The sequence below is a fragment of the Canis lupus genome, chromosome 22, assembly GCF_048164855.1.
Source record: "Canis lupus baileyi chromosome 22, mCanLup2.hap1, whole genome shotgun sequence".
In the NCBI taxonomy this organism is placed as follows: domain Eukaryota; kingdom Metazoa; phylum Chordata; class Mammalia; order Carnivora; family Canidae; genus Canis; species Canis lupus.
Genome location: NC_132859.1, coordinates 8,869,968 through 8,882,568, shown reverse-complemented (window position 1 = coordinate 8,882,568; position 12,601 = coordinate 8,869,968). Strand labels below are relative to the sequence as shown.

Sequence of the window (12,601 nt, the reverse complement as noted above, 5' to 3'; positions counted from 1 at the left end):
ACATATATAATGCTTTTCAGTTTGCTATCTGCTTTTATATTATTTATACTATATTATTTAAAGAAAGAATACAAAGTTACTGTGAGTTTCCAATGGCTTCATACACCTTCCAGTTCCTCAGTGTTGACTTCTTCAATATGGAGGTATCACTATCTTCAAAGGAAGCTGCAAGGCCCACATAAAGAATATACTTACATTTTCAAAATTCTGAAGGATAATGAAATATTGAATTGTATGACCTCATTATTGCCAGAGTAAATAAAAACTAGGAGACTTAATTGAAAAGGCTCCTCAACCTATCCATATCTTTGCATTTATTTATTGAGCATGGAAGAAGCTCCAAATCCTTGGTCTACATTCCCCCAAAAGAGGTGTATGTAGCACTTTTAATAATTATAATTATTACCATAATGCCATTTCTAAGTCCAAAAGCAGGAAATGCAGAATAATAACTGGCCAACCTAATATTTTGAACCATTCCTCAGAATGACCAAATTAGAAGCTGATATGCACTACACACTACACCACAGTGCTGACTCAGGGCATACATCTCACACCACATTTCTACATAAGCAGCACAAAATTTTACAGCTAGAAATCCTGGAATTTCTTTGGTTCCGCTTTCTCACTTTCCAGGTGAAACAGTGAAGGTTTGGCTAAGCCAACACCAGTAGTACAGGCACTGTTGGGCCCAGAGCTATTGGGTCCTGAAGAATTTCCTAGACTGCCCCAATGTCCAGATACCCATACACACTTGTGTGACCATGTTCTATATTGGTAGCCATTTTGCAGAACATTCATCAAATAGTCTTTCATCACACAAATACCTTATTATCTCTGTCCCTGGACATTGCTAAGGATTTCCAGTGGTCAGCTGAAATGCCTAACTTCTCAGGACTCCGTCTTTATGATTCTGGCCGTATACTTTCATGAGCAAATATTCATTAACCAGGAGAAAGATGACAGTCCTGAAAAATTCTTAAACTTAACCAAAAGATAGGAAACTGCTTCCAAAGTCTAACACCTTCCAGACAACTGGTACCTCACTATCTCTTAATTAAAATTTGAGTTAATGAGCCACCAAGATAGAAATCCACTGCTCCACCCAAGCATGTGAGCATAAAGCAAGACATGATTAGAGACAAACATAAAAATCAGAGGGAAGAAATGTTGTGATTAGAAGGTGGATAATTGCAGGGCCATGTGCACACCCAATCACCGCTGTCCCCATGTCCCTGCCTAATAACAATAATAACAAGGCCATAGTCACACTGTCAAGCAGGCTACCAGCAGCTTAGGAGACAGGACCTGCAGCACAAAATATCCATTTCAGGTACTTTTTTCAGAATTTTTCAATTTCACTTATAATATTCTAAAATAAAATGCAGAATTTATTTAGTTAGAGAAACCAGTTGTTGCTTTATCACTATACTTTTTAAGTGACTTCTTTGCCTGTTAAAATTCTCCTACAGGGGCCTGGTCAGTACACGGCTCATCAGACAATTACCAAAAATTTCACTGAGTAGCATAAACCACGGTCTTTGCTATTAAGAATGCAGGGCCCTATTGAAATGGTAAAACTCAGATACCGGAAACCATACAAGAGAAGTACAAAATTGGGAGTTTCAAACTAAGCACAGTAGTAGGAATTTAGGGCAGGAAATAAATGGTAATATGTAATGAAGCTATTTGGTGAAGGTTACAGAAAGGAGAAACCATTTCTTCTGCACCCTGAAGGATGGGCAGGATTTGGGCGATAGAGAACAGAAGAGTACACTTTAGGCAGAGAAAAGAGCCAACAAATGTGCAACAAGAGGGTTGAAAAATGGGTATGGAAAGAGAAGGATCAGCCTGTTTTCTAGTGTTCTTGTGAAAGAGTGGAAGTGAAGTAATGAGATTATGGAGAGACTTAAAATGTCACACTGAGTCCTGTGTTGTAGCAGGCCCCAGAGCCAGTAACCTGGTAAATAGGATTGCCAAGTCAAATACCAGACTCCCAGTTAGATTTCAATTTCAGATAAAGAACAAGTAATTTTTAGTATAAATATCTTCTAAATATTGAAGACTTATACTGAAAAAGTATTCACTGTTTATCTGAAATTTAAATTTAACTGAGTATGCGATATTTTTTGCTAAGTCTGGCAATCCTGCTAGTAAAGTGTATTTTAGCAGAGTTGACCTAATAGCAGTGGTTAAGAGGCACTTGTACTATCATCAGCGAAGAAGATAGGCATTCAGAGCACCTTCAAAACCAGCTGTCTTCCTTTTTAATTCTTTTTCTAAAATACACTCATGTTTACCATAATTATGTCTTTTATCTGATTTCTTTTAAACCAATTTTGCCCCCCTCCCAGCCCCTTCCCTACCTCCAACATTTGGCAATGTTGGAGAGACATTTTTGGTTGTCGTAACCATGGGAGTACCACAGGCATCTAGTGGGTAGAGGCCAGAAGATGCCGAAAACATTCTACAATGCACAGGAGAGCCCCCACAACAAAGAATTATCCAGCCCACATGTCAAGAGTGCCAAGGTTGAGAAACCCTGCTTTAAGCTTAGATAAGAACAGAGTCACATTCCTGGCTAAAGGCCCCTGGCTTTCACCCTCCTCATAAATACTTTACAGTGTTCTATGAATCTGAAAGTGCAAGAGATCTAGTACATTCCCATCATACAGCATTTATTTTTTAATAATTTATTTGGAAGAAGTATCACCTCCACACACATGCACACACAAAAATTCTCTAGACTTTGCAACTTCAGCTGACTCATGTTTCACATTCTCCCTGAATTTTAAAGAGCTTAAGAATATGCATGCAGACCAGCCAAAGAAAAAAATTGCTTTACATCAGTGAAAGCATTCCCACACTCCCCAGAGGCTCTGCCAAGATGGGCAGGCTCTGCTCTCCCAAGCCAAGCCTTTCCCCTAACTCCTTGCCTTTCTCTAATCTCAGGCTTTGCAACCAGAGCTTGTGCTTGTTTATCCTCCTGTTTTTCTCAGAAACGTATTTGTTTTTTTCAAATCCCAAAGGCTTTCTCCTCAGTGCCTGCTTGTAGGCCTTGCGGGCTTCTCCTCTTGCATCAAAATTATAAAAGTTAAATTCCTCATTGGTCCCTTGGTGTAAGTTACCCATTATCACAGAACAGAAGGAAGGAAACCGCAGTTAAAGATCATTTTGATGCTTCCATTATCACATGTATTCACCCAGAGGAATAATTAAACTCAGAACTTCAAGTTAGAAACAAAGTTCTGGAGAAAATTTCCTTCGAATTGGCTTATAACCCATAGTCAGTTTGGAATTTTTGTTTTCTTGTACTGTAATAATGGACCAGTGGAAGATTAGAAGAGGCGGCCCCCCACCTCCCATGACACTGGCTTGCAACGAGGACCATGAGCACAGCCATGAGGCAGGGGTTTCCTGATCACATGTTACCTGGGAAGGCAGGTCAGCGGAAAAGAACACCCTCACCGTATTCATCTTACCAGCCCCCTGGAGCTCAGAGCCTGGGAAACATTACACTAGTTGGTCTTTTGTCTCTTGGGCTTTGAGTTAGATGTGACATTTTAGACTCTCTCTGTCTTTTGCTCTATGACCAAGGCCTCTTTTTAAGAAAACAGGTGACAAAAGAGAACATGCATAAGACATGGTAGGAAACTCATATCTAAGGATTAATAAAGGCTGGCCATGTTTGGCCTTGACTGAAAGCAAAGTTTTCTCTGAGGCTGATTTATATTTAGCTTCCTTCTGTTCTTTACAATTGGTAAAACCAGCTCCAGCAACACTTCTTTTGAAGTATTCGAAGGCCACAAGGAGAAGTGAAAAAGAGCACAGGATTTAAAGCAAGAAGAACCTAGCTCAAGTCAGCCACTTATGGGGCTGCATGCCCTTGGGAAAGTTCTTTTATCCTCTCTGAGTTTCAGTTCTTTTATCCGTAAAATGGGGATAAAAATATCTAGCCCTTATCAAGAGCTCTTTGTAAAGTCTAAGGTTTTATGTAAATGTTAGTTCTTATTTTGAACCCATTGAGCAAGGATGTAAGATGTTCCTCAAATGACAGGTTGTATAGAAAGTGTCTTTAATTGGAGTTTCAAGATGTGGATAACGCTTTCTGATGTGCTATTGCTTCTGCGGGTCTTTCGTCAGCTGTCTTAGTCCCTTTTCACAGAAATGTACAAGGGGAAGGAGTTACCACTCTAACATTTTAGCAAATGCAGGAATTATCTCTCTTTTACCATTCCTGCCTGGGGTCAGTCACCCAGCTTGGTTGGAACATTCCCACTGAGCGTGCTGCCCCACGTGGCATTCCATTCTGCGAGAAAATTCTATGCCGATGAAATGTGGACAGATAGTGTTGGAAAGATAAATGAGTAACATTTGTGAAACTATTTGAACTCTTCAAAAGAAAAGACCCACACTGATTCCAGGGATTTTTGTTAAGATCATTGGAATTTAAAATATGATATTTTGGTCAATTAATGTCTGTTCTGATTTTTTTTTTTTTTTTTTTTTTGTCTCTTGACCTCAGAGGGGCAGAGAGAAAGGGTCCACAGACTTCATTAAAAAAAAAAAAAAAATTAATGGAAATAAGTAAAATGCACAGCAGAAGTCATTGTGTAAATGTGGCAACCCAACAACCATCACTACATGGTATCACCACCCTCCCTAAAACATCCCCAGTCTCCACTCATATTCATCACAGCCTTTGCAGCACTCAGTATCAAGAACACCCACCCAAATCAGGCCATCTATAATGCCTCAGTCCTAGGATAAGACTCTATCAACCAACCATGTGCTAGATGCTATACAAAATCTGTTGAGAATACAAAATAAATAGCCAAGAGTCCCTTCCCACAGTGAACTCGCCTGGGAGGCAAATAGATGCAAAAACAACTCATTATAGAACAGGATGACAGGAACTCTGACGGTGATGTTAGCCTCACGGTGATGTTAGAGGAGGGGGAATCAATGCTCCATAAGAGAGTTAGGGGCAGCTTCAAAAAGAAAGTGACACTAAAACTGAATCTAGAAGAACAACAGTAAATCTCCAAATGAACAAAGATGAGAAGAAGATTCCAACAAACGGAGAAGGACATTCAAAGTGAGGGAGGTAAGAGGCAGGAACAGGTGTATAAGGAAGAAGTTTGGGGAAACCTAGCTCAAACGGAACACAGAATACACAGCCAATAATGCAGACTGAAAGAGAAGGAAGGGGCTAGATCATGCTCTTTATGCCCAGAAAGGAAGCTGCACTTCAACTGAAGGTGAGAAAGCCACTGAAAGATGTGGTGATGAGATGACACTCAGAAGATGAGTGATGAGGTAGGCAGCAAGACGACAGAGCAACTGAGGACAAGGAGAGCAAAGGCTGACACAAACTAAATGTTCCTGCAATGTGCACCAGTGACAGGAACATATTAACATCCTTTGTAAACTAACATCAATCTTATATATTATGGTCAGCACCAAAGGCATAACAATTGCTTCCAGAAGATGCCTGTGCAGTATCAGAAAGCACTTGGTTATCAGTCTGAGGAAAGGCAAACTGAACATTTTTGTGTGGCCCTAATGGTAGTTATGACTAAAATGATAAGTTGATATGTCAAAAGAGATAACAGATCACAAGTAGGCCCCTTTCAGTTTTGTCAGATAACTCCTATATTACGTTACACCACGAAACATACTGAGACGTGAAGGTCAACAGACACACAGGAGTTTAATAGATGATGATGATGATCTTCTTGTCTTAAATCTTCTCTAGTCTTCATAACTGTTTGGAACTAATCCTGAAGAATCATACTTCTTTTTTTACAGCTTTATTAAGATATAGTTGTCATATAACATTGTGTAAGTTTAAAGGGTATAATGTAATGATCTGATACACATATATACAGGGAAATGTTCACTACATTAGTTAACACAATCTTGACCTCACACAACTACCATTTTGTTGTTGCTGCTGTTATGTTGTTTTGTTATGGTGATAACATTAAAGCTCTACTCTCATAGCAACCTTCAGGTACACAGTACGGTACTGCTGACCATAGTCATAATGCTGTACCTTAGATCCCCAGAACTTAGTAGAATTGTATTTCTAACTAGAAGCAATAATTCAAAGCTTCAAGGGGAAGGGGAGAAACCAGAACAGATGAAAAGCCTCAGAATGGTAAAGTAGGAAAGGAATAAGAGTTCTTTATAATCAGAGTTTCTGCCTTACAGAAAAATAACTACGGATGTCCCGAGATGAATGGCAAGTCAAAGAAATTATGGAATAGTAAAAAAATGTACTATTTACTTACTAAAAAAAATTAGTACCTCACCATATTTCACATCCCCACAGGATGGTTTTGAATATATTCTAGACATTATGCAATTATTAACTTATTACCTTCATTTCAATCTGCAACAGACCCTATACTAAAAGGTGGAGAGAAGACCTAGCTCTAGTGCATTGGTTAGAATAAGATTAAATAATAGGAACTATACATTTAGATCACAACAGTAAAGATTTAGTGCAGTAAGAGGAAGCAGATATTAATTTACCAGATGGGGAAAAAGGGGAAGTAAAACCCTAACATTTTCAAGTTACTGTTCCAAAACTCTGAGAATAATAAATTAGTTCCAAGAAACTGATTACACCATTTCAGTGGACCAGACCAGAACATCATGACTTATATTTTAAAATTCTTTTTAAATTTTCTAATTTACCACTTGGCTGGGGAAGCATTAACAATTTGGGAGCTGAAACTCTGAAGTTTTATAGATATGCCCTTGTCAATTTGACATAAGATACTACTAAACTGATTTTGATATTAAAACAAGGACTAAAGGAAGCTGCTACTTTGTAAAACGAGGAGTATTTTGATTTCATCACCAACCTCATAGCTTTCCAAGCATATGTACAAGACATAATCATGATGCCAAAGTATGAAATATAGCTAGTTTCATAACCAGAATGAATTATGGCTGATTCTCCTGTAGTAAACAATCAGATTTTCAAATCTGTATTCCCAAGATAGTCAAGTCAGGCCTTACTTTTCAAGTGATTCATTTAAATATGCAGTATATGTCAGTGGATGTTAGGAAGTCTGCAGCACATGGGGGATGGAGGTACAGAGCCATTGTCCCTGAAGAGTTGGGGGGCAGGGGCACAGAAAAGCAATGGATCTTTTGAGAAAATGAAGCTGCTTCTCAAAGAAAAAAATACACATAATATTTGCCGTTTTTTTTTTAATTCTGTAAATCGAGTGTTCTTCATTTTGAAATAGCATAGATGTTGTCTAATTCTTCAGTGTAAAATCTTCCAAGCTAAAACCACCCTCATCCCTGGAACTGCCAATTCCCAAATATCCCCCTGCCGGCAGTAACCACAGTATTGAGTATCCAATCATTCATATGTGTAGCTTTTAATACTCCTCCCCCATTTCATATAATCCTATCTTATCCTGGCTTTATAACCTGCCACATTTCCAGGTAGTTTTTGTTTTGTTTTGTTGGGGGTGGGGGGTATTTTGCATGTATTTGATTTTTCTTTACCTGTATTAGGTTGACAACCTCTTTGTACAACCACAGAGACCTCCTTTTCTCCTGCTTTTCTCTTACAAGCTCCAGAGACAATATGGATTTGCCAAACTAATTCTTAGACATAACCTAATTCTTAATACACTGTGACATTTTACTATATCAATGAATGTGATATCTGGGACAGTTATAGACTGCTATAGCCTCATTTCTTGAGCCTGAACTAAGGTTTAAAAAAAAAAAAAAGAAGTTTAACAAGCCTAAGTAAGAATATTTGGGAGGAAAAATGACATACTAGGTTCTATGCAAATAAAAAAGAAAAGAAAGTAAAAGATTGTCCTCTGACTAAAGTAGAAGTTATTGCTATGACCCATACTTTACTCCAACGATTATTTAAAATGAATGTAAAGACCTAATTCTCAAATAAGAGGGTAAGAAGAGTGGTAATTATCCTCAGAGTTCCAACAAATAGTTCCTGGACGACCATTAAGTGGTAAGCCTTGGTGTAGACCCTGAAGAATGAGATAAAAGACAGAAAAAGTCCCTGATAACTCAGAGGCCAGCCCATGGTGTTGCCACAATCTGACACATTCTGTGTGCTACAGAGGGAAGCTCAGAGCGACTGCCTGGAGAGGGCATTAGGGAAGACATGTTTTCACAACACTCACTTGGATCACATGACTAGGTTAGCTAGAAAAATTAGAATGGGCACTGAGCAGGTATAAAACTGACCCAAAGTGGGTCTTACACCTCTTTGATGTCTTAAAAATAACGTACAGATGTTTGTTTGTTGTCAGCATGTGCTTTTATTTATTTAACTCACGAACTACTGCTTCTTTTGCAGAATGCCCTGGCTAAAGCTACTGTAAAAGAACTTGCCACCCTGCATGGCACCAAGTACACATATGGCCCGGGAGCTACAACAATCTGTGAGTGTTGGCTTCAGAATGGTGCAAAGAGACCACATGCCTAAAAAGGCGACAAATGGTTCCCAGAGCCTTTCCTTTCAGATCATTTAAAGCATGTGGCTTTTGCCTGACAGTGAATTTTTTATACGGCATGTATCAGTTTTCTGTTCAGAAAAAATATCCCTTTCAACCCAAGAAACACGTGCTCTTGGTAAACATCCATTGAGCATCCACTACTATGTGCCAGGTCCTCACTAGGTGCTAGGGAAGAAAGGGAGGAAGAATGGAGAGAAGGCAAGAGGAAAGGAGAAAGGGAAGGAGGGGAAAAGGAGAAAGGGAAGGAGGGGAACCAGCACAGTCTTCAAAGAATACACACTAGGGCAGCAGGAAAACTAACTATAGGAAGTGTTAGATGCTATAACAGGATACACAAGGAAAGAACACACTCCAGCACCAACCAGCCCATCCCACAGTATCAGGGAGGACTCCCCAGGATAATGACACAGAAGCTTTACCTGAAGGACAACTGCCGAGGAAAGGCATAAGAAGGCATGTCTTCCTGACTAAACAGACTGCAGGTGTGAGGGCTAATTCAGGCTTAGGTCACTTTCCAGGGGTAGATGTCAACCCCTTTGACCAGTGACTCGGTGTGTTCAAGCAAGTGGCAAGAGACACATAGCAAGAGAGTTAGGTAGGGACTAGACCTCAAAGTTCATATTTCACTTAGATGCTACAGAGTGTAAATTTACTGGGAAGACACATCCTGAAGGCCCTCTTTTAAATTTCTACTTACATTTTCCTTCGCCTTTGCATGATTTCTTTTTGCCCCAGATCTCAAAGGACTAGAAATACAAGGGAAAAGGCCCAATCCTGTCATTACAGAGCCTCCCATGCAGTTGGAGAGGCTCAAATCCTGGGTTTTGTTTTTTATTTTTGTTTTTTAAGTTTTATATAGAATACAGTTTTTCTATATCCCGGTCCTTTTTTCAACCTGTTCTTAATCATATGGGAGTATACTGTTTTCCTAAGGGGGTTCTAGCAGAAGTAGCCCACCTATTCATATACTGGGAACTCATTATATGTTTTATTCAGACTAGTTCAGTGAAGATTCTTTTTTTATTACACTGTGAGCCGTTGGAGGGCAGAAGTCACGTCTTTCCTCTATTCTGGCATCTACAGAGTAGAGCCAATGGCCTGCTGCTCAGTGAGGGCTGTACAACTGTTGACTGAATCACAGGTGAAAGAATGAATGAATGAACGAACGAATGAACTAGTGACTGAATAGATACAAAATCCACAAGGCAGTGACATCGTAACTGTTACTGAATGGAGAACTAAACAAATGCCTAACCTATGCCAGACCATCTGCTAGGCCCAGAGGAAACCAAACAAAGACATAGCCCTGACCTCGAGGGGTTCCAATTTCATCACTCAGCACTGTTTCATTGGGGTTTGGAGTTCTCTCCTATCACCAGTCATCATGTAGCTTTCTCTATTTTCCTAGAAAACAAACATTCTCTTCCCAGAAATTATACATCTTTTGTAAACCAATTATATATGATATTGCCTACCACAGCATACAAGCACAGTGAGAAGCTTATATTATAAATTACATACTTCCTGGGGTATTAAATACAACATTCCCACGAATTAGGCTTAGAGGTAAGATTGGACTGATTTTTTTTAAGACTTCATTTATTTATCCATGAGACACAGCAAGAGAGAGGCAGAGACAGGCAGAGGGAGAAGAAGGCTCCTTGCGGGGAGCCCAATGCGGGACTCGATCCCAGACCCTGGGGATCACGCCCTGAGCCGAAGGCAGATGCTCAACCACTGAGCAACCCAGGTGTCCCTGGACTTATTTTTTTAAAACAGCTCCCATATCTTTTATAATCCAGTTTTCTACAATATTGGCCTACTGAAAATATTTTGCCCAGTAAAACAGTTGTAATTATAAAAGATCGCTAGTTTTTGTTTGTTTGTTTGTTTTTAATTTCCTTCCTGGATTTAAAGTTTTTTGGTTTGTTTGTTTTCTTGCGGTTTGCACCTTTCAGATCCTGCTGCTGGGGGCTCTGATGACTGGGCTTATGATCAAGGAATCAAATATTCCTTTACCTTTGAACTCCGGGACAAAGGCAGATACGGCTTTGCCCTCCCCGAATCCCAGATTCGGCCAACCTGTGAGGAGACACTGTTGGCCATCAAGCACCTTGCCAGATACGTCCTGCAACATCTGTACTAGTAGAGAATGGTGACAACCTTATTTCAAAGTGTTCACTCTCTTTTCTATCCTGAAATCTTATTTTTGTCTGCCTGGATATTTTCCAGATCCCAATCTTTTTATAAGCTTCTACTCTGTTAAACTACTTGGATCTTTTAATACTGATCATAATAAAAATGAATCATTATAATTAGAGACCTGACAAATTGTCTACTTCTTTGGGAAAGAAAAAAAAAGTTGCAAACCAATGACTAGGCAAGCCATACACAGTTAATGATGTGGATCAGCTCTACTGGAGATAAAGTCTTCGGGGTGTTTGCCAATACTAGCAGAGTGCAGAGATGTACAGGTTGTAATGGGGGCTCATGAGGAAGAAGACAAGTAAGGGGAAATTCAGGAAAATATAGCATAGGTAAAAACACCCCATCTTGCTTTAGCTTTCATCTGAGCTCATTTATTTTATGAACTAGGTACTACGTATCAAACACTTTGCTAAGTAATTAGGGACAGAGCAATGAAAAAGAAAGTTCTGCCTTCAATGGACATTTGGGAAGACAGACATGAAAAAAGTAATTAGCTTTTTCACTAATTATTTAATCATTCGTCATTTAATTTATATTAAGCAAGTAAGTTCTAGACAAATGACATAAAAAGGCCACATACGAGGTCCACCTCCCTGATGGAGAGATGGCTCTCTTCCAGGGAGTGCTGGAACCTGAAGAATAAGTCACAATTAGCTCAGGAGTGTCCCTTCCAAGCCTTGTAATTATGCAGAACCAGTAGGAAGAAAGCCAGAAAGCAAGGAACCTAGAGAGTTGAGGGCAAACGGGCTTGTACAGGGGCTGAGGAGGGAGGGAGGGACTACTAGGCAGAGCTTAGGGCTTAAGGATTTGGAAAATTGGTCTAAGAACAATGGGGAGCCATGGAAATGGCTTCAGTTGCAAAAGAGGTGATCAGAGTTTTTAAACTCTGTTTCAAGGTATGGAAAGCATACCATACCATACCATACCATACCATACCATACCAGAAAGGTATGGAAAGCAGACTGGACAAGAGAGTGTCAGGAGGGTGTTACAAGGAGATTGTTACAGGAGGGTGTTACAAAGCAGATTGGAGATAAAAGAGAAGGGTGTTAGGCCTTAAACAAAAAAGGCAAATATTACTCCATGACTTGAAGTTTCCCAGAATTAAAACCAAACATGCTAATGTCAGAGAGTATTATGCAGTTTGAAATTTAAAATATAATAATAGGTATTTAGTTACAATTTGGGGGCATCTCTTAATTTAAAATCTACTACTCTATTTACTTCAAAATACAAGTTCATTGTTTTCTATGTGGATCCAAGGAAAATAAGATTCCATATCTAGCAAAACATGTTAAAATATCTATGATAGTGTCCTATTCAAAAGAAGAATACTTTGAAGTCACAATGGTTTGGAAGTTGTCAAGCCAAAGAATGATTAATTGCACTAATTGTCCACTAGATGGTAGCAGTGCAGCTGCTACAATTTGTCAAGCAATCATCTTCAAAATAATTTAGTAATACATCATTTAAATAGACACGTAGGTGAAAAAAAAGAAATTTCCATGAATTCTCAAGCAGTACTGATGGTAATAAAAAAAACAGATGTAATTTAGCTAGATTATCTTTTCCCATTTTATTTAAATTATATCCATATTGGGAATTGGAAAGCTAACTCAACCAGAGTTACCTAAGTGAAGTCATCTTGTTGGACATATATTATTCAATCCATAGACAGTTCCACACGACACTCCCATACCCCACCCCATTACTGACCTCTAATTAAGAAATGCTATGTGTGACCCAAAGTTCAGGGGTTATGTGTGTAAACCGTAAAGAACCCTTTAAAATCTCTAAATTGAGTGCTTTAAATTAGAAATCAGGAATATTCAAAAATTCCAAGGAATTTTTAAGAAAAATAGTGACTAGGA

General features: G+C 39.0%; 1 protein-coding gene across 1 annotated transcript in view; it reads left to right on the top strand.

Annotated features, from left to right (window-relative positions):
- CPB1 (carboxypeptidase B1) overlaps positions 1–10,842 on the top strand; it is a 34,193-nt gene extending 23,351 nt beyond the window's left edge. Inside the window, exons 10-11 of the mRNA XM_072792352.1 lie at positions 8,363–8,447; positions 10,481–10,842. Coding sequence (XP_072648453.1) covers positions 8,363–8,447; positions 10,481–10,668 — 273 coding nt within the window. The 3' untranslated portion in view covers positions 10,669–10,842. The remainder of the gene's footprint in view (positions 1–8,362; positions 8,448–10,480) is intronic.
- The last annotated feature ends 1,759 nt before the right edge of the window (positions 10,843–12,601 follow it).